Below are 23,274 nucleotides of genomic sequence, written 5' to 3' on the forward strand. Positions count from 1 at the left end.
ATATATACAAAGATATCAAAAAGTTAATAAAACAGAAAATTCCAATAAAAGAAAATTGAACTAAAAGAACTACTGTCTTAGAACCATAAACGGTTGGCACCACGCATTGGGCAGCCAGTGTAACAAAAATAAGAAAACTTCTGTTGGAGTGAAAGTAAAAAGAAAGATATACTCCAACAGAAGTAAGGAAAAAAAAGAAGAAAAGAATATGAGGTAACTAGTTGGGGCCTCTTATGAATCTGGTGTCCACTGATAGTTCGACTTTGGATTAAGTGTCCGATTCCACATTTATTTTGGTTATTGAGTTTTGGATTCCTTTGGTATGTGTATTATTGGTATTATTTGACATTAGTGAGAATTGTTCCATAAATCTTCCTGATTGTTCTTCTCTGGATATACTATTATGAATCTGGTGTCCATTGTTAGTTCAGTTTTGGATAAAGTGTTCAATTCTTTACCTATTTTAGTTACTGATTTTTTTTATTCACTTTGGTACATTTACTTTTGATATGGTTCAAATTGGCTCACACCTTTTCCTGGTTGTTCCGTTCTTGGATATACCCTTTATAAATCTGATGTCCATGGATAGTTCAATTTTGGTTTTAGTGCCCAATTCGACACTCAGTTATTATTATGAACTTAAGTACAATATTTAGTTTTGTTTTGACTTTTGAGCAATATATGTTAATATTTGGTAGCAGAGAGTAACATAGTAACATTTTAGTATGAGTTTGAGTCATGTATTGATTTATTTTTCCTTGACCATTAGTTTATATTTAGAAGTAATCTTGCGAATCAACGTGGATTGTTAGACTATTGTAAATTTAGTTGTTAATATTTTGAAATATAAAAAAAACCAATAGTTACTAAAACTCCTCACTAAATGTTCCCAAACGAGGTTGCGGTTGCATCCTAGAAAATGAGCATCACTATGATGCACCTCCATGCCCCCCGTAGGCCCAGGTGGCAGGACGAAAAGGAGCTGGAATGTCCCCCAAAAAGCTTGTTCCCAAAACATACTCCCAGTTTGACTTGGCGGTAGCTGCAATAAGGTCAAGGTGGCTTCCCTAGGTAGTCAAGGTGGGTACGACATCACATGAGGGTTAGTTTTCTTCCAAACGGCTAAAAACATATACTTCGTTTGATTTCTCATATAAACCGGTAAACAAAAGTAAAGAGAAGAAGAAATAATCGAGGAAAACTTTTTAGAAGCAATAACATAAAAAAACAACCATTAAAAATGGAACAAAAACTAATCTCAGGTAACCTTGAACTATTTTGAGTTTGAAAACATGAACAAATAATGGCATTGCATTTGAAATAGGAATATAAAATATGACTTATCTGAAATAACATGAGATTAAGATAGTAATAGCCATCTACATACATTTTATATACCTTAATGAAATGGTATTGAACCAGACAAAGATAGTTACATGACAATTTATAGATATATTGGACATGAAAATTTATAGATATATTGGATGTTCAATCGGTTTAAAACGTACAGAGAAATGGTAATTATTTCCAATATTAATTTGAGGACTTCAAAAATGTTTGGTTATGTAAAACCAAAAACCCCATTAATATAAAGATCGATATAAAGATAATATAAAGATCGAAATAATCTACATCCTTCACCTAAGGGACTGGCTAAGAACATTTAACAATGAACCAACTATTTCATATATTCAAGGTTAACTAAAAAACATTAGTAGAAAAAACGATTTACCGGTTAATTTTTTTATTCCTCTTCCACTGATGGTACTCCCATCCTTACTCCAGGAAACCCGTACTCCAGGAAACAAGTGGTGGTAACTTTTTACTATACTTCCAAACTTAGTTGAAATAAAAATTAATTTCGAAGAAATTAACCGCCATTTACGGTACTAACCACCAACACCAACCTGTCAACCTCGCAGCCACCGGCCAAGTGCCTCTCATTCCTCCCACAGTCAGCGAGGAAAACGTCAAACTCTCACGGAACACGAATTAAACGACAAGGAACGGTTCAACAACTATGTTCCGTACAGTGTGACGTCACATGAGAAGTCCTTTACGATAAATTAAAGAATTTAAATGGGAGGTCAAGAGAAAATAATTATTTTTTTAAAAATAATTACAGCGCTAAAAATGATAATATAACGGGTGGACCGTTACAATCCCCTCCTACTCGGGAAAAAAAAAATTTTTAACCAAAAAATTTTTTTTTTTTTTTAAACTTCAAAATATTAACAACTAAATTTACAATAGTCTAACAATCCACGTTGATTCGCAAGATTACTTCTAAATATAAACTAATGGTCAAGGAAAAATAAATCAATACATGACTCAAACTCATACTAAAATGTTACTATGTTACTCTCTGCTACCAAATATTAACATATATTGCTCAAAAGTCAAAACAAAACTAAATATTGTACTTAAGTTCATAATAATAACTGAGTGTCGAATTGGGCACTAAAACCAAAATTGAACTATCCATGGACATCAGATTTATAAAGGGTATATCCAAGAACGGAACAACCAGGAAAAGGTGTGAGCCAATTTGAACCATATCAAAAGTAAATGTACCAAAGTGAATAAAAAAAATCAGTAACTAAAATAGGTAAAGAATTGAACACTTTATCCAAAACTGAACTAACAATGGACACCAGATTCATAATAGTATATCCAGAGAAGAACAATCAGGAAGATTTATGGAACAATTCTCACTAATGTCAAATAATACCAATAATACACATACCAAAGGAATCCAAAACTCAATAACCAAAATAAATGTGGAATCGGACACTTAATCCAAAGTCGAACTATCAGTGGACACCAGATTCATAAAAGGCATATCCAAAGAAGAACGACCAGGCAAATTTATGGACCAATTCACACCAATACTAAACCACATAACAGATCAGGTCTACGTACACCCACATCCGGTAATACGAACCTATCCAACTAAATACACAAAATAAATGAAGAATCGGACACTTATCCAGAATCGGACTATCAATGGACACCAGATTTATATAGGAGTATATCCAAAGAAGAACGATCAGGCAAATTTATGGACCAATTCTTACTAATACTAAATAAACTAAATTATTGGATCCAATGGTAACTAATACTGAACAAAATAAATAAATTAGGTCTACATACACCCTCATCCGGTAATATGAACCTATCTGAACTAAGTAATCCAAAATAAGTCAGAAAAAAATTACTAACAGACTAAGTAACAGAGATGTAACCAAACTAAATCAAAGGTAAGATAAATACCTAAAGTGTATTGACTAAAGTATTCTAGAAAATACATAACTTAATTCATGCTGGTATTCGCGAACTATAGCATGTTGCTACAACAGATGTATGAGAATAACCAGACACAGATAAGGTACTAATATAAGAATAAGTAAGAAAGAAAACAGAATGAATAGTGAACTTACAAGGTCTATGGCACTATGATAAATAATAGGAAGAAAAAAAAAATGATAAGTGATAGGAAAAAAAAATTGACGAGAACAGGCAACCAATTTTAAATAAAACTGCAAATTCATCGCCCCACGTTGGGCGCCAGTGTAACAAAAATAAGAAAACTTCTGTTGGAGTGAAAGTAAAAAGAAAGATATACTCCAACAGAAGTAAGGAAAAAAAAAGAAGAAAAGAAAAGACTAAGGTAACTAGTTGGGGCCTCTTATGAAAATAAAAATGAAGGGGCTTCAGCGGTTGAGCCGAAGTAGGAAAAATAAAAAATACTACTTTGCAGTAGTACTGAAGAAAGGGGAATTAGAAGGGATAATAAGTAGACGTGGGAAGAGACAGAGGCAAACTGAATAGAGTTGGCTAGCTATAGATGCAAGAGAGCAACTTGACACTCAAGGATGGATACGGCTCGTTTGCATGCCTGTCGAAGAACAGTAGCTCTATGTAGATAGTAATAATGACTAAAATATGAAATAATAAAATAAGAATAATGTACTGAAGAGGAATGAAGATGAATAATTTCTAAAGACGAACAAGATAAATAAATCTAACAAATCATGGGCGCCATGAAAATGATCTTCGATCATTCTCCCAGGTATCTTATACTGCTGTCAGATATTAAATATATCAAACCTGTAATAATGAACATAAAGGAATAATAAAAATAAATGATATACAAAATAAATAAACATATTTATTAAAAATAACTACCAGATTTTTAACAATCTCTGAGTTAAGCAAGTTCATATTATGCTGTGACTCTAAAATGACATAAGTTATACAAGAAGATATATATCTTTTAAAGATAACAACAATAATGTTATCTGTTACAAACTTAAATATAAGTACCTCTTACTAACATATAGGGTACAAAATTACATAAGTCTTCTACCAAATGGTTATAGTACGCCTGCTACGTACAACTAAAGGAAACCGACGAAGATGAAAATAATACAAATAAATAGGCCCAAGCCTCACTAAGAGAAAATACAATACTGAATAAAGCAAAATTAAATATACAAATGAATAAACGTTATAGAAGTGAAGTTAAGAAAAATACCGACAAAATGACCTAAATTAACCGAGCAAATGCAATGAAATAAAGTAACGACGAAGTAACCGAACAAACGAAATAAAGCGAATAAATACAATATTTGGGAAACAAGCAAGTAATGTTACAAAATAAATTTACCCGAATTACATAAACCAATATCAAAGCAATAATAAAGTATTAAAAACCTAATTTTCTCTAGGCTTATTCCTGTGCACAAGAAGTTACCGTAGATACAAAGTTTGGGAACCAAATAATCTAATATACAAATACATATGTCAAAAAAAACAGAGGTAACCTAAATCTGGAAAAAAACATAGTGTATTTAACAGATAGTCTGAAATATAAAAAAAACCAATAGTTACTAAAACTCCTCACTAAATGTTCCCAAACGAGGTTGCGGTTGCATCCTAGAAAATGAGCATCACTATGATGCACCTCCATGCCCCCCGTAGGCCCAGGTGGCAGGACGAAAAGGAGCTGGAATGTCCCCCAAAAAGCTTGTTCCCAAAACATACTCCCAGTTTGACTTGGCGGTAGCTGCAATAAGGTCAAGGTGGCTTCCCTAGGTAGTCAAGGTGGGTACGACATCACATGAGGGTTAGTTTTCTTCCAAACGGCTAAAAACATATACTTCGTTTGATTTCTCATATAAACCGGTAAACAAAAGTAAAGAGAAGAAGAAATAATCGAGGAAAACTTTTTAGAAGCAATAACATAAAAAAACAACCATTAAAAATGGAACAAAAACTAATCTCAGGTAACCTTGAACTATTTTGAGTTTGAAAACATGAACAAATAATGGCATTGCATTTGAAATAGGAATATAAAATATGACTTATCTGAAATAACATGAGATTAAGATAGTAATAGCCATCTACATACATTTTATATACCTTAATGAAATGGTATTGAACCAGACAAAGATAGTTACATGACAATTTATAGATATATTGGACATGAAAATTTATAGATATATTGGATGTTCAATCGGTTTAAAACGTACAGAGAAATGGTAATTATTTCCAATATTAATTTGAGGACTTCAAAAATGTTTGGTTATGTAAAACCAAAAACCCCATTAATATAAAGATCGATATAAAGATAATATAAAGATCGAAATAATCTACATCCTTCACCTAAGGGACTGGCTAAGAACATTTAACAATGAACCAACTATTTCATATATTCAAGGTTAACTAAAAAACATTAGTAGAAAAAACGATTTACCGGTTAATTTTTTTATTCCTCTTCCACTGATGGTACTCCCATCCTTACTCCAGGAAACCCGTACTCCAGGAAACAAGTGGTGGTAACTTTTTACTATACTTCCAAACTTAGTTGAAATAAAAATTAATTTCGAAGAAATTAACCGCCATTTACGGTACTAACCACCAACACCAACCTGTCAACCTCGCAGCCACCGGCCAAGTGCCTCTCATTCCTCCCACAGTCAGCGAGGAAAACGTCAAACTCTCACGGAACACGAATTAAACGACAAGGAACGGTTCAACAACTATGTTCCGTACAGTGTGACGTCACATGAGAAGTCCTTTACGATAAATTAAAGAATTTAAATGGGAGGTCAAGAGAAAATAATTATTTTTTTAAAAATAATTACAGCGCTAAAAATGATAATATAACGGGTGGACCGTTACAGTAGCAGTAAAATTACGGCGGAAGAACAGCTGTAAAATTATGGCTCCACGAGAGCGACAATTTACAACGTGCATAGCGCCGCATCTTCGTCTTGTAGTGGCTCCATGCAGGGCTGAGGGCCGGCGATAACGGGCCTACAAGGGATGCACTGCAGACGGGCATCCGTCTGCTACATGACCTTGACGACGCGTCTTTTTCCAATCTTGAGCGACAGTTTACAGCATCGTGGAGCCGCCCAGTATTATCGCTGTTGATTTCATTTATCACTCTTCATTTTACTGCTATTGCTGGCCTAAATTTGTCGCCCGTGGAGCCGTTCGCTTAAAGCATATAATGACAGAGTGTAGGACTAGAATTCACCTTCAAATACCTGGTGAAAATAACATCGAAACTGAAAATATCGCAATCAGCCGGGGTCTGTTTCAAGGAGATTCGTTGAGTCCTCTGTGATTCTGTCTAGCTATGAACCCACTATCTCAGCTATTGAACTCCACTGACGCAGGTTTTAGCATCAAAAATACCAACAATGTGGTGGCGAAGCTTAATCATCTATATGGATGATTTGAAATTAATGGCTTCCACTCGAAACCAACTCGATGAAATGCTAAAAACTGTAGAATCTTTTTCTAATGATATTAGTATGCACTTCGGACTAGACAAGTGCCGTATTTTAAATATATTCAGAAGAAAAGAGCATCGAGGCCATGGGTGAAAACGATATGTATAAATATCTTGGAGTAAAGCAAGCGCAGAAAATTGACCGTAAGCAAATGAAAACTGAGATAACTACGGAGTTTATACGAAGGGTAAAACAGCTGCTTCGCTCACACCTTAACAGGAGAAATTTGTTTAAGGCTCTAAACACCTACGCATGTTCCGCGCTTAGCTATTCATTTGGCATTGTTAAGTGGACAAAAACGGACATCTTCAGCGACAAGTAAGAACACACCTCACAAAGGCACAAAAACACTATCCTCGAAGTGCAGTAGAAAGAACGACATTACCATGGAATTTAGGAGGAAGAGGACTTATGGATATAGGTGAACAATTAGATAAACAAACTGCTAATTTAAGAACTTATTTTCAGTTGCAGGCTGAGACATCTACTCTACATCGCGCTATTTGCGCAGTAGATGACACAACACCGATCACACTGAGGGAACCAGAAATGCGCATAAACCACCTAAAAAATGCGCACCTGGATGGGTAAACTTCTGCACGGGCGACATCCCAATGAGGTCAGCCAAGACTATGTCGACAATACAGCGTCGAACTATTGGTTGACATCAGGAAAGATGTTCCCTGAAACAGAAGGTTCATTACTGGCCATTCAGGATCAGGTTATACCAACCAAAAATTACCTGAAATATATCGTCAAAGACCCTCAGTTCCAAAATGACAAATGCCGGTATGGATGTCAAACCCAAGAAACCATCCAACATCTTACAGGGGGCTGCCAGGCATTTGCTGCAACTGAGTACAAGACGGCATGACGCAGTGGGAAAAATCCTTCATCAAGAGATAGCTATCAAGCTGGGACTTCTCCAAACGGACCATCTCCCATATTATCAATACGTCCCTGAGAGTATGAGGATGGCAACTACAAGCTATACTGGGACTGCACTGTACTCACAGACCAAACAGTGGCACATAATAGACCAGATCTCATACTAGTTAATAAGTTAACAAGACAAATAACACTAATTGATGTGGCGATACCTAACAACAATAATCTACGTAGTAAATTTACGGAAAAGATCTCCAAGTACAGAGATCTGGAAATTCAAATAAGAAGACAATGGAGAATGCAAAGTACCCAGACGATACCTATTATTATGTCTGCTACTGGAGTGATTTCAAAGAACCTCCTCGAAAGCATAAAAAAGCTGGGTCTAAATGAACATCTTTACAAGACCATGCAGAAAGCTGTACTACTTGTAACTGCCAGATGTGTACGAAAATTTTTGGGAGATACACCTGCATACCAAGTCACCTAGGGCTCGATAACACGGAAAGAATCCCACCAGAGCTCAATCCTTTTGATACTAAGGTATCTGGGATGAGTCAATTTTCCCCTCAGAGGGAGTGTGAGCCGTATGGCTAAATCTGGATCTATAGCTCTCGTTTGATATTTATAGAAAAAGATAGCAAATACAAAATATGTGCTTGATATGATCGTTCATGGGTAATCTTTCATTTTTTCCGACTGTATCTAGGTTTTTTAAATCTTATGTTATGTAAGTTACTTCTTCTTCTTTAAGTACCGTCTCCCAATCGGAAGTTAGATATCATCATCACTATCTTTACTCTACCTACCGCTGCTCTGAAGAGTCCTATAGAACTGCATTTAAACCTGTCCCTTAAATTCTTCAACCATGACACTCTCCTTCTTCCTATACTCCTTCCTACTCTTATCTTTCCCTGTGTAATCAGTCTTAGCAGTTCATATCGCTGTCCCCTCATTACCTGTCCCAGATATTGTAACTTTTTTATTTTTATTGTGTTTATAATTTCGTATTCTTTGTCCATTTCTTGCAATACTTTCATTAGTTTTTTTCTGTGTCCATGCTATTCTAAGCATCCTCCTGTAACACCACATTTCAAAGGACTGTAGCTCATTTATGTGTTCTTGCTTCAATGTCCAGCTTTCAAGTCCATATTGCAGTATTGAAAACCTGTAGCATCTCAAAGCTCTTACTCTCAGTTCTAATCGAAGGTCTTTGTTACAGAGAATTGTTTTCATTTTTATAAATTCATTTCTTGCTATTTCTATCATAGCCCTTATTTCTGTTGTTTGATCATTATTGTCTGATATCCAGGTTCCTAGGTATTTGTATTTATCAACCTTTCTATCGGTACACTTCCCAAATGTATGTTTGTTTGTATATTTGTTTTCTTTGTTATTATCATGTATTTGGTCTTTTTTATATGCATTTTTAGTCCATATTTTTCACAGAAACTGTTTGTTTTGTTTAGCAGTAATTGGAGTTGTTCAAAAGAGCTTGCCATAATCACGGTGTCATCAGCATATCTTATGTTGTTAATAGATCTTCCATTAATTATTATTCCTTCACTTCGAGAAAGTAGTGCTTCTTCAAAAATGGCTTCACTATATACATTAAATAGTAAGGGAGACATAATACATCCCTGCCTAACTCCTCTCCTGATTTCAATTTCTTGATTGGGTTCGTTATTTATTACGTTTGTTATTATCTATATCGTTTGTTATTATTCGTAAGTCCTAAGTTTTAAGACATAGACAAACGTTGTCTATGTCTATAACATGTAAGGCCACGTAAGTTACTTAGCATGGCATTATTCTTTTAAACATAAATTGGAATTAAAGTTGTTTACATTTCTGGTATTTACACGTTTATGTTTAAAAAAAATTTCAAAATTTAACTTGTTTTCTAGGAAAATCTAAGGAAAGAAAAAAAGGAACAACTAACCAAAGCGCAAAAGAGGAGGCAATGGAACAGAGTAGATGCCAAAGGGGAAAAACCAAGAGGATGGAATTGGATGGATATTGTAAAACATTTATCTCAAACTGGCCCTAAAGAAGAGCAACCTATTTCATAAAGTGCTATTTATTTTATATGATGTTATCATATTTAAATAAAATTTGTTGTTTTTCTAGATTTTTTTTTTCATATACAAGTTCTTGTATAGGTTCCGTCATTTGGGAAGTCACTAATTTGCATATTATTGTTTCTTTAAATTTATAGTTTCTTTAAAATTAAAAATTTAAAATTATAAGTTTCTTTAAATTTAAATACTCAAGAACAATTTCAAGTGTCAGTAACCAATCACCAACTTTAACACGTTCCGTGCGGATGGCATACATGTGAGCCACATGATGCCTTTCATGTTTCATGTATGCCGGACGACGCACATGTATGCCATTGATTATACACATTTTAAATATGAAGGGTCAGGGGGAATGACGATGAATGTCTATCTGCAAGCATTTTCGGTAAAATGAGAAACAAAGTTACATATTCATTGTTTTCCCCCTTGCGTCCAATCTTGTGACGCGATTTTAAGACGATTATCATCTTTATTTCACCTTGGCCATTTACTGGTTGATAGTACTCTTTCTAAGCTAAGAGATTGCACAAAAATCGGAAAATTACTAAAAATTGACATTTATCGTTTTTCCCTCTGACCCTTCATATGTATTTTTTTGTCAGTCATTGGTATACGTCTTAAGTCTCTCTGAGTATCAGACACCCGCACGCAATGCGTTAAAGACGATTCCTAGACAATTTCTAGATGCGCCATAATATGCAAATTAGTGTCGTCCCCCATTAGACAAGCCCTCTACTGGCAGTGTTGAAATACAACAAACGATGGACAGTGTTTGAGGTACACAAAATTAACGAGGCTGCATTGCTTAAAATCTAAAAAGATGTGGAGGTAGTTCTCACTGCATTCTTACTTTCACATAAACAAAAGAAAAGTTGAAAAGAAGAAAAATTAGGACATTATAGCTACTAGAACTAAACCGCAAGCATTGAATACACAAAACAAAGAAAAACGATAAACAATTTGCCAAAGGGGGCACCACCATATTGGAGAAAAAAATACTAGATATCTTCCCGTTTATCCATTAATGTGCGCCGTTAGGATAATGTGTAGGGGGGTGCATCTGAATATATACATTCTATAGTCCGTCCCACCTTGACTTTACAGTATAGGGAACATATGCAATGCAGTTGAGGAGCAGATTCTCTAAATGCATTTTGTCCATTTTTTGTAATTTTGGCAAATCGAGAAAAACTGCTACGCGTTTGGCAATAAATTAAAAGAAAAACTGATATACCTAAAATGTGGATAAAAAATCATGCAGATATTATACCCATATGCCAAAAATCTAGTATTGATAATGTCCCAAAAAACTTGAAAAAATTGTTGGACAAACTGCATTTAGATTGTCATCCTAGGAGAAAACGCTTTTTGATTGTCTACACAAAGCGGTATGAACGACTTTTGGTAGTAACGATGTAAAAAACTCAAGTAGCTTCATAAAAATAGTCTTTAATTTTTAAATACAAAATAATGTATAAAAATTAAATGAACAATAATGGCATTTTACATGTCCCCATGGTCATCATTGCAATCGTAGCACTCAGTTCCTTCGATAACGTCGTCATCCTTAGTTTCACCGAGGTTAGCTCGATTTTCATTTTGGTAACCAGTGTCAGAAAGAATTGGTTGTAACCTTGTTAGTTCAGGATCGTTGACCCAGTTCGCCCCTGACAGTTCCACTAAGATTTTTTTGGTTTATTTAATTTTTCTACAGCAGGTAAATGTAAAGTAAAAACCTTCTTTTTAACGTTTCAATAACGTTTAGAATTGTTTGAATGGATTATTATTTCTGTAAAACAGCTCGGTCTTAAGCAAAATATTCTTGTCGTTTTGTGATCTCTTAATAATAATTCGTTTGGCAACACTGATACCTTCAATTTTTTAAAGAGGTTAATGCAGTTTTTATGTCATAAACAATCCACCAGTCTCTGCCAAGTTGTTTAACTTATTATTAAACACTACAGATACCTACTACTATGCAACGACAACGATCGCCAACGACAAACAAATCGCAATTAGTCCACAGCGCACGGACAAACTTCGGTTAGTTCGTCTTCCGTCAATGGACATACAGCACATAGAAAGTCCAAGGTATTTTTTTTTCATTTAATTTGAAGACAATAGAATACACTTAGAACGTCTTTCGTGGCACAAAATGGTGGCTCTATACATATAGTTTGCGATGCCATCTTTGGTTGGAAATTTGAAAAAATGGACAAAATGCATATAGAAAGTCTGCTCCCCAGTTATTATGACAGTTTTTAACGCGGTGATGCCGATTTTATCAAAAATAACTTGTAATCGAACATTAAAACGATTAAATTAAAACTGTTTTAAGAAGACAATCTACAATTTTAGGATTCGTATGCATTTAAGTTCATTTGATATACTATAGTTATTACGCATATTAATCCTAAAATTGTAGATTGCCTTTCTAAAACAGTTTTAATTTAATCTCTCTAATGTTCGATTACAAATTCTTTTTGATAAAATCGGCATTACCGCGCTAAAAACTCTCATAAGGGCTGCATTGCCTCTGTTCCCTATACTGTAAAGTCAAGGTGGGACGGACTATAGTAACCAATATAAAATATAGAACTACATGTATAGCGATTTACTTTCTTTCCGGACAGGAGATTTTATTTTTATTTCTTGGTGAGGATTATTTTGATTCTTTTTCTTTTCCGTGACTTCATATAGCTTTACTTCCGGTTTCATAATTTTCCTCACTTCACTTTTAATCCTGAATCCAACTTTTCTGTATTTGTAAAGAATTTTTATTATTCATGTCTTGATCCAATTTTATATTGTGTTGAAGCAGTAGATATTTCGAATTAATCAGATTTTGTTTCATTATTAAGTAAGTATATTCCAGTGGTAGGTGTATAATAAGAATAATGCAGTTATAAAGAATATTCATCAATTTATTAATAATTAATACGGTAAAATTATAAAAAATTGTATATACCTAAACCTAAATCAATATAACAGTTATTGAGATGTTAGTTCAGAGAAATGAGGAAAAAAAATATCCTGTTGGTGACACAACCCCCTCCAGGCCGAACCAAATTTTTTGAGTAGTATGGACATCTATAATAATACCCTATATGTTTCCTGCAGCCGACTTTGATGATATACATAGTTATAAACAAATGAAGATCAAAAAACGGTTTTTCGCTTTTTTCGTCTATTACCAAAAAGTTAAGCATTTTAAACAAATTTGAGAGAAAGAAACTCATAGATCGTATAAAAAACTTCAATATGGTGTTCGCTGAATATGTCTATCCTTATTGGTTGCTTAGAAAATTGCAAAATAAATCATAAATTTTGAGTTTTTATAAATATTCATAACTTATGTAAAAATTAACTTAGAACTTTCTTATTAAACGGAATGCTGAGACTTCTGGTGCTTAAATCATACCCTAAATTTCAAAGCAATTGGTCAAATAGTTTAAAAGTTATTTAATTTGTTTATCCCAAATTAATTTTGCAACACTATAAGTCAGAAAATGATGAAGTTACAGTAATACTTTGGATAGTTTATGAAAGAAGAAGATTTACACTATTAATTTAATTAAAAAAAAATTACAAAAAATAATTCTAAATATTGCAAAATTATTTTGCAAGAACATGTAAATTAAAAAAGGGGGGCTATCTTGGTCCCTAATTGTCCTAGGACAATTGTTTTTCTTTCTACATGTGTATAAAAATTCAGTCTTTCTAAATATGAAAAAATAATTTTTTTACGGGTAACGGTTAAAAAGTTATTCTAATTGTTTATATGTAAGCAAAAATCGACATGTTTTGCAAAATAATTTTACACTGTTTAAAATTACTTTTTTTAAATTAGAAGATTTACACTATTAATTTAATTAAAAAAAAATTACAAAAAATAATTCTAAATATTGCAAAATTATTTTGCAAGAACATGTAAATTAAAAAAGGGGGGCTATCTTGGTCCCTAATTGTCCTAGGACAATTGTTTTTCTTTCTACATGTGTATAAAAATTCAGTCTTTCTAAATATGAAAAAATAATTTTTTTACGGGTAACGGTTAAAAAGTTATTCTAATTGTTTATATGTAAGCAAAAATCGACATGTTTTGCAAAATAATTTTACACTGTTTAAAATTACTTTTTTTAAATTAGAAGATTTACACTATTAATTTAATTAAAAAAAAATTACAAAAAATAATTCTAAATATTGCAAAATTATTTTGCAAGAACATGTAAATTAAAAAAGGGGGCTATCTTGGTCCCTAATTGTCCTAGGACAATTGTTTTTCTTTCTACATGTGTATAAAAATTCAGTCTTTCTAAATATGAAAAAATAATTTTTTTACGGGTAACGGTTAAAAAGTTATTCTAATTGTTATATGTAAGCAAAAATCGACATGTTTTGCAAAATAATTTTACACTGTTTAAAATTACTTTTTTTAAATTAAGTTAACAGTATAAATGTTCTTCTTTCATAAACTGTCCGAAGTATTACTGTAACCTCATAATTTTCTGACTTATAGTGTTGCAAAAAATGAATTTGGGATTAACAAATTAAATAACTTTTAAACTATTTGACCAAATGCTTTGAAATTTAAAATATAATTTAAGCACAAGAAGTCTCAGCATTCCGTGTAATAAGAAGGTTCATTTATGACTTATTTTGCAATTTTATAAGCAACAAATAAGGATAGAGATATTCAGCGAACGCCATATTGAAGTTTTTTATATGAATTATGATTTTCTTATTCTCAAATTTGTTTAGAATGCTTCACTTTTTAGTAATAGACGAAAAAAGCGAAAATTTACCGTTTTTTTATTTCCATTTGTTTATAACTATGTATATCATCAAAATCAGCTGCAGGAAACATATAGGTTATTAATATAGATGTTCATACTACTCAAAAAATTTGGTTTCGGCATGAAGGGGGATGTGTCACGAGAAAAATCTTATTTCTCTGGACTTTTAATGTATATAAATATTAAATGTTTATATTCTGATTATTATTGCACAGTCGGCCATGCAAATTTTATTTGATAGTATGTATTCAGTTCGTGCAAATCATATAGGGCTTTTTATTCACAGTCATTTGTTTCGAGCTTCTGTCATATTATGTCGTATAATCCGTGTATATTAATATTATACACAGATTATACAACATATGACAGAAGTTCGAAACAAATGGCAATCGATGAAAAGCCCTATACATTTAGATTTACATTTTTGAGGATTGTCAACTAAAATTTCCATGGCGCGCTATGTAATACAAATGAATATGGACCGCGTTATGTAATAGCGGATTAAGCGCCAAAATGTAGTTTTGAGATAAATCGGTTTAAAGATTTTAAATTTGTTTTTGGTACTATTTCTAAAATATAGTACTGACATGTTTCATATTTAATATATTAATGCAAATGTAAATAGACTTTTACATGTGTTTAAAATTTTTTAAAAATAATTTATATTTTAAAAGTTATTCGATCAAATGTCGCTTAATTCGTTAATGATTTTTTAAGATATGCATGGGTTAAGATCCGAATACCGGATTAGGAGACATATTTGGCGCTTAATCTGATGTTACCTTACAAAGGATGTCTTTTAATTCGATATCTTTAACGTTAGTAAATATGTTATGGTTTGTAATAAAGAATTAACCGACTATTCGTGGCGCTTGATTCGTTATTACACTTACAAAGATGCGGATTTTTGTTTATGACAATGGATTATGTACCATTATTGGCGTTTAGTTCGATATTACAAATCCTAGTGTGGGATTTTTTTTAAGAAAATAAAAAATGTCGCTTAATACAGGCATTTAAAAACAGCTTTTTTTTTTAATTTTTTTACAAAAAACATATTTTTATACATAGATTTGCACCCTAGCTGCAAGATGGCACTATTATCTCGATTTTGGACTTTTGGCGGTTAATCCGTTATTACATAACGCGGTCCATATTATACACTTGAGAGCAAAATAATCGACTCACTTGCTGAATTGTACACGTTAGAAGGCTCGAATTTCCTAAACCTGTTGTCCGATTCGACTGTTTTTGTAGTATATTACAGCCTTATTATTTAAGAAAAATCGATGTAATATTATTATTGCTAGACAGGTAAAGGTCATTTTATACCGGGTGTAACAATCATAGGGTGTTTTTTTCTTAAACGTATCTAACTTTTTTATTATGCAACATAAGCAAATCAGTCAAAAAAAATGTTAATAAAGCCTAAGCCTACAATTTAATTTTAATTTAAATATTTTTTATAATATGTTAGAATACTCCACAGGGTGTTCCGAACTTTAAGAAAAAACACAGTATGATTATTACACCCGGTATAAAATGACCTTTACATGTATAGCAACAATAATATTACATCGATTTTCTTAAATAATAAGGCTACAACATACTAAAAAAATCACTCAAATCGGACAACAGGTTTAGGAAATTCCACGTGTACAATTATTCAGCAAGTGAGTCGATTATTTTGCTCTCAAGTGTACTAACATTTAATGTATAGTCCATTTAAAGCTAAATATCCTCGATAACTGTGAAATTTAGGTATAGTAGGTAGGTGTATATATCGCTCAACCGGAAAAAGTGTCCCAACTCAAAAAACAACTTCTTTTAGGGGAGACAAAATAGATTTTTTAGATCTTAATTTAACTGTAAGTTTTAAAAGGTGATAAAATTTCTAAATTAAAAACGAAGCATATGGATAAATGAATGTTTCTAATTGTGTAAGAGGCAAAACCAAAAAACCGCGATATCTTATTTAACAAGGAAAAAGATCAAAATTTTGAATTATGTCACTTTTCTTTTAAAATATTGGTCAAATTTTTTAAAATTAAACAAAAATACCTAGGACACTTCTCGAAATACAACGGTTTTTGTGATAAAATAACAATATGTTCAAGTCGAATGTCAGAGCATAACTGAAAAGTGTCATTGTTCCACAATAAAAATATTCATTTTACTGCCAAAGGAATAATGACACTACCGACATCTTCCGAGGTTGGAAGTAAACATCTATGTGACATTTTTCCTGGTAAAAGTATACGATATTTAGAGTCAATTTAACAAGATAACTGGAATTATGCATTTTTGAGTTGTGTCACTTTTCTTCCAGATGGGCGATATATGTAAAATTTACCATACCTTAGCTATCACATTACAATTATTTTCTATGTACAATAAAAAAAAACATTAAGATGTGAAATTGAAAGATGTCGATCTTCTTAAATATGATGATAAATTTGAAGAGTTTTGGGAAGCTTTCAGTCTTCTGCTCTAAAAAAGTAAAAAATTATTTTACAAGCCTATTTTTAAAAAACCAATTACACTTACTGATTTGATTCTGTATAATTGATCTAAAGCATGTGGGAGTATTGGTCGCATTGAATTAATTTCCATAACTGTTAAATTATCTACAGCAGCATAAAATTCACTGTTTTTCACCAACTTTGTCACTGAAGATCTAATTTTTGACATTCTGATATCCCATATATCTTTTATAACAGTTCTTACTTCATCCGCTTTAGGAATATCATCAGATGCACAATCTAAAAGCACTTTTGCTTCTACCATGTAATGGTCACTTGGCATTTTTGTGAAATTTCTAAAAAATTAAAAAGGATAAATGTTTTTAAGAGCGTAGGCGCAAAATTTCAGGCCAATACTTTTAAATGTATTTTTTTTTCGAATTCTGAGAAAACTAATAAGTACTTCTGAAAAATTTAAATGCAGAATGAAAGATTACATTATTACAAAGGGCCGAAAGTCTCTGAAAGCTTCTATAATGTTTATTTTAATAAGTTACAGGGGTGAAAAAGAAGACAAAATTGAGTCTGATTTTTAATTTCAAATATCTCATTCGAAAGAAACTTTTTGTTTATTCTAAGGGACTTTCGATCCTCAGTAATAATGTAGTCTTTCATTCTGCATTTAAATTTTTCAAAAATATTTATTAGTTTTCTCAGGATTTGAAAAAAAAATGATGCATTTAAAAGGATTGGCCCGAAATTTTGCGCCTACTAAATTTACTATTTTTAAGTATTAAGCACAATTTTAATTTAAAATACGTTTATTTTGACTGTTCGATTTCCACTTAGGAAATCGTTCTCAAAATATGAATGAAACAAATTTTAATTTGTTATTCATATTGAAAATTCAGACATACAGGGGGTCGGCATGTCAGGCAACAAACTTGCATTAAGAGAAAAAATGCGGCGTCAAAATGAATTTATTTAAAGAAATTACAAAAGGGATTCGAAAAAAGGTTACTGTATCAGTGTCAAATTGATGACCAGGTTCATCAATGCATTTATTTCAACGTTTCGCAACAGAGAGGCAGGTCCGGCGAATCACGTCAATCTGTCCGCGAAGATTTTTAAATTCTTCTTCAATTGCAGTTCGGAGGTCGGGAAGGGTGCGTACTGCGTAGTCCTCTTGCAAAAGCGCGGTTCTTGAGAAGGTCCCACAGGAAGAAATCACAGAGTGTCCGGTCACATGACTCTGCGGGCCACTCAACGATTCCTCATCTGTCTATTTATTCTACAAAATGAACATTAAGGTACTCCCGCACACATGCCGCGTAGCTCTACGCCCACTTGCTCTCATGACATCGACGACGAACATGCTTTGTTTTAATCTTTTTCGACAGTTTTGCCGGATTTATGCCGACCTCCGTACCTATATTATATATTTTAACATATTATGACCTAATATAAGATAAGCAAATTTGTATTTTGTTTAATCAATTTTTTTTGTGATGTACTTAAACATTATCTTTTATCATAATTTGATACCAAAAACCTCATTATATGTGTATAGACCAGAGCGGATCTGTGAAAAAACGTCTGTTTTTGGATGTGCGAGGTGGCATTCCGATTTTTGTAGATAAAGTTAGGTGACAACTTCAAAAATAATAATTGACTTATGGTCCTTCTCAAATATGCCCGGAACATTAATAGAAAAATTAAAATATTTAAAAATTTTGAAAAACTACTACGATTTTTTTCTACTATCTTTGCTTATAACTTTAAAACGATTCATTTTGGAACAAAGTCATAGGGAAATAAAATAAAGATAATTGAATTGATATGTTGAATGCCATGGCCCTGAATGCATCCAAGTGTCATGCTATTTCTTTTGGACAATCGAGAGACCCAATAGAATATAATTATAATATACAGAATATTCCTGTTGACTGGGTTACTGAAATTCGTGATTTGGGAATTAATTTGGACTGTTAACTTTTATTTGAATCACATTATATGTCAAAAATTTTAAAATCTTTACAAATGCTTGGTTTTATAAAAAGATGCACTAGAGACTTTCAGAATATTGAAGCAATTAAACTACTATATTGTTCTTTAGTTAGACCTCATCTAGAGTACTGTTCTTGTGTATGGTCTCCATCTTATAATACTTACATATCAAAAATCGAGACAGTCTAACACAAGTTCTTAAGGTACGTAGCATATAAACTGGGTATACCTTTTGAGTTAAATCATGTAAATTATCATCAAATTGAAACTCAATTGGGTATTCTCTCATTGCGTGACTGACGAGTAATTAAAGATGCAAGGATGCTTTATGGCATAATTAATTCAACAGTTTTGTGTCCTCAGCTACTTGAGCAGGTTGGTCTCCATGTACCTCTCCGTAGAACTCGATTGAACCAAACATTTTATGTTCCTATCCATAGAACCAACTATGCTTATAACACCTTTTTATCTCGAGCACTAAGATGGGCAAATATTCACCCTGATCTAGATTTCTTTGCACCGAAGTCTGAATTCATTTTAGGCCTCAGGCGTATGCTTGAGTAGTTGTGGAATAGGTAGTCATTATTGTGATATGTAAATCTGTTTGTGATATTTATATTTTATTGTATTATTATAACTATTTTATTATATTTTAACAATTATTGACACTCATAAGTAGATTGAAATATTATTGTGATATATAAATCTGAATTATGTAATTAAGTTTGTGATATTTATTGTATTATTGTTTTACTATTACTATTTTATTGTATTTTAATTATTGACACACGTATTATGTATATTGGAATATATTATAAACTTGTAATCTTATTGGGCTGCAGCCCGTTGAAAATAAATAAATAAATATATGAATTTTGTATGATAAACGACTGGTTAAACATGTCTTAAATTATAACCCTTTCTGCAAAATAGCAATAAATACAAAATAAGGGGGCAAATGATACAAAATAAGGGGAGTGACAGTAAGTGACTTGTTGCGTTTAGTAAATTTCAATTTCTGACTTATCATCAACTTATTTTGTATGATTTAAATGATGACGCACAGGTAACGATTCGCGGACTCAACTGTGGATTATTTTGTTCTAAAAATATTATAAATAATATCACAAATATACTTGTAACTCCAGATCTGGGAAGTGATCACTTGGCTTTGCAATTTGATTTTAATATACATTATGATCCTGACCACATTAATGAAATTAAGCTTCCAAATATAGCAAAATGTAATGTACCAGGTGTCCCAATAAGCATAGGCGTAACCAGGGGGTGGTTTTGGGGGTTATAACCCCCCTTTTGGATGTACTTTGAGCTCTATCCACTTAACACCATTATTATTCCATACCCCCAGAGACCTTCGTAGATGTAATGAAGTATGTAGATGAAACGGGTATTATGACCCATAATATTACCCGTACGCACGCCAATGGTGAATATAAAATTCGTAATTGTATGTCAAAAAATGTGCAATAACTATGTCTTAAAACCCACCAAATTTGATTTGCATATCTCAACTGGTTTTAAAGCAATAAATAAATTGTCAGTTTGTAAAAAAATATTGAACATCCCATATCTCGGAAACGAAGCGTTTGCAGACATTATTATTAAGCAAACTGTCATTATTTTCAGGTGTAAAATTACCCCTTAAAGTGTGCCTCACTTATTTCAAAAAAACCCTGTACTGATGACGAACATGACCAGTTGTTAAAGTACCTAACTTTTTCATTATCCAATATAAGCGAATGAATCGAAAGACAAAATGTTAAGAAAACCTGGGGCTATAGTTAGTTTTAATTTCAGTATTTTATAAATGCTAGAATAGTCCAAAGGGTGATGCGAACTTTGAGAAAAAGCCCATATGTCTCTCTCTCTCTCTGTGATATTTCAATAGTGAATTTAACCTTGGAACAATTTTCCTGTAGACGTGTTTGTACTAAAAGTGCATGGGACTCACTCTAATTCACCCTGTCCCCAGGGACTAATTCACCCCTTTCTCAAAAATGCACCCATTTAAATGGTAGCACTTGGCGGTTTTTTCAAATATAGAGGTCCATTGACCATATGAGACAATAAAATCCCTTTAACGTTGTAGTTCATTTTAGCTCTCTTATTTTGAACATAATCAGCCTATCAGGAGATGATTGTAACATGGTTCTGCCTAGCCTTCTCAATAATGTCAATATTTCTGGTGTGACTTAAATGCCTGTCAGAGACTAGAAGAACTGGTGATTCAGTTGTAGGTTTTGTAGTGCTTAAAAAATGGTGAAACCATTTTGTAAACTTCTGTTGTAATCCATCCTGATGCTGCACATGAAAAATAAGTCCACTTTCATCAACATTGAAAATTATGTTTGCTGGATAGCTGAGTTTTTCAAACTCATATTCAAGGTTGTCAAAAATTGTTAACACCATTTTATTTGTTGAACCCTACAACAGCTCTTGCAAATGAGGTTTCTGTTGGCTTACAAATTGAAAGTCGGCCCTTATTCCTTTTCATGAATAGGTCTAGCCACTCTCTATCTGCCATGTTGTGCTTGGCAAAAGGATGCGTTATGCAATTCCTTTTAGCCAGTTGATAGGCCATGCGCCGAAGGTCTCGCCTAGTCAAACCAAAAAATGTAGATTTCATGACCAAACAATGCTTAACCAACTGTTCTTTCAATTCGGCACCCAAGACAGTAGCTTCCTGCCCTAACATAGGCGTAACCAGGGGGGGGTTTTGGGGGTTGTAACCCCCCCCATTGGGATGTACTTTGAGCTCTATACGCTTAACACCATAGCCCTCAGAGACCTTCCAGTAGTTGTAACCCCCCCCCTTTCAGGTAGTTGTAACCCCCCCCCCCCTTAGGATCATCCTGGTTACGCCTATGTGCCCTAACAGCTGCTTTTGGTGGTTCGCCATATTTTTCCATTGACAAATGCATCAGTGTGGACTTAGGTACTTCAAAAGTCTTATAAGCCTTTTTTCCATCCCATTCTTTTTGTCCTAGTGGCTTCTATAACTTTTATCATATTTTCCTCCAACCACAACCTCTTCTTTTTTCTTTAGTAGTCTTCTGCATGGCTTTGTAATCTACAAATATAACATTCAGAATTCATTTTTAATAATGGAATGTTTTTACTGGTGGGTCTGAATTAAAAGGGGTCTGAATTAAAAACTCCAAGGGGTCCGGATTAGGAAATAACACATGCATATCAAAACTAACCTCACTAAAAAATTTAGCTATAAAATTGTTTCTCCCTCACTTAAATAATGCATCAAATTATTTACTACATACTATGTTGGTATTAAGTTCTTACCTTCTTGAGAACTATCATAGGAAATGATAAGCAGGAACATTGCAAATATTCCAGGAGTAACAAAATTAAAAAACAGTTGTCACTGTCTGAACTGAGTCACTAACTGAACAACGACAGAGCCTCGACATCAAGCAATGCCAAGGAAAGGCTTACCCTGTTTTCCCATTAGCAGCACCTCCCTATAAAACTGCACTAGGTTTCCGAATTATCAGCAGGTGTCCTTCCTTAATTTACCGCGCTTGCTCTATGATCTAAATGTACCAGACAAGGATATTGGAATATTAGAAATACATTACAATGAAATGAAATTGATGAACATTGGTATTGAAATAAAAAAAATGGATTGTGGACTACAGGAATTATAAAATAGGGGTTAAGAAACTATAAATAATATCAACCAATGACTACACAAACAGTAATGCAAAATTAGTAACAATTTAAGCTTTTTCCATGGTATAGCATTAGAGTCTACCAGCTGCATTTAATTATGATAACTTAAAGTACAATCTTACGCTGACTGTTTTTCGTCCTCTTTTATTTCCTCTAACTTTTCCACAGTCATCCAATCTGGGGGCTGAATTTTACACCTCTGTTGTTGTTTTAATGTCACTGCCATCCAAAGGGGCACCCTAGTTGGAATGCTAGCTCGAAATGGGCCTACATCACCAGTTATTAGATGAATGACAGCATTATTAAATGTAGGTATTATTGTAATATACTCCTTTTCTGCTAAAAATTCTATCTCCTCTGGATCCATTGTTTTTGTGCTTTACAATTTTTACAAAATATGTTCCCGCCTCCCGCTATTTATTCGACAAATACGTCAAACACAGATCGATGTCACTTTGGATGTCACTTATGTGTCACTGTCACTGTCACATATCTTTTCCTCTTTTTCATGTTTTCAACCTAGGAC

General features: G+C 33.0%; 2 protein-coding genes across 2 annotated transcripts in view; one reads left to right on the plus strand and one right to left on the minus strand.

Annotated features, from left to right (window-relative positions):
- The window catches only part of LOC114336387 (RWD domain-containing protein 4), a 48,249-nt gene extending 38,426 nt beyond the window's left edge, over positions 1-9,823 (plus strand). Inside the window, exon 4 of the mRNA XM_028286746.2 lies at positions 9,602-9,823. Coding sequence (XP_028142547.1) covers positions 9,602-9,766 — 165 coding nt within the window. The 3' untranslated portion in view covers positions 9,767-9,823. The remainder of the gene's footprint in view (positions 1-9,601) is intronic.
- Positions 9,824-12,678: 2,855 nt separating this feature from the next.
- LOC114336385 (DNA replication complex GINS protein PSF2) lies at positions 12,679-23,187 on the minus strand. The gene is made up of 3 exons (XM_028286744.2): positions 22,871-23,187; positions 17,119-17,389; positions 12,679-17,061 (listed from the first exon to the last, which is right to left on the minus strand). The coding sequence occupies exons 1-3, from the start codon at positions 23,113-23,115 to the stop codon at positions 16,978-16,980; spliced, it is 600 nt and encodes a 199-aa protein (XP_028142545.1). The 5' UTR covers positions 23,116-23,187; the 3' UTR covers positions 12,679-16,977.
- Between the last annotated feature and the right edge of the window lie 87 nt (positions 23,188-23,274).

Source organism: Diabrotica virgifera, chromosome 3 (genome assembly GCF_917563875.1).
Source record: "Diabrotica virgifera virgifera chromosome 3, PGI_DIABVI_V3a".
NCBI lineage: Eukaryota > Metazoa > Arthropoda > Insecta > Coleoptera > Chrysomelidae > Diabrotica > Diabrotica virgifera.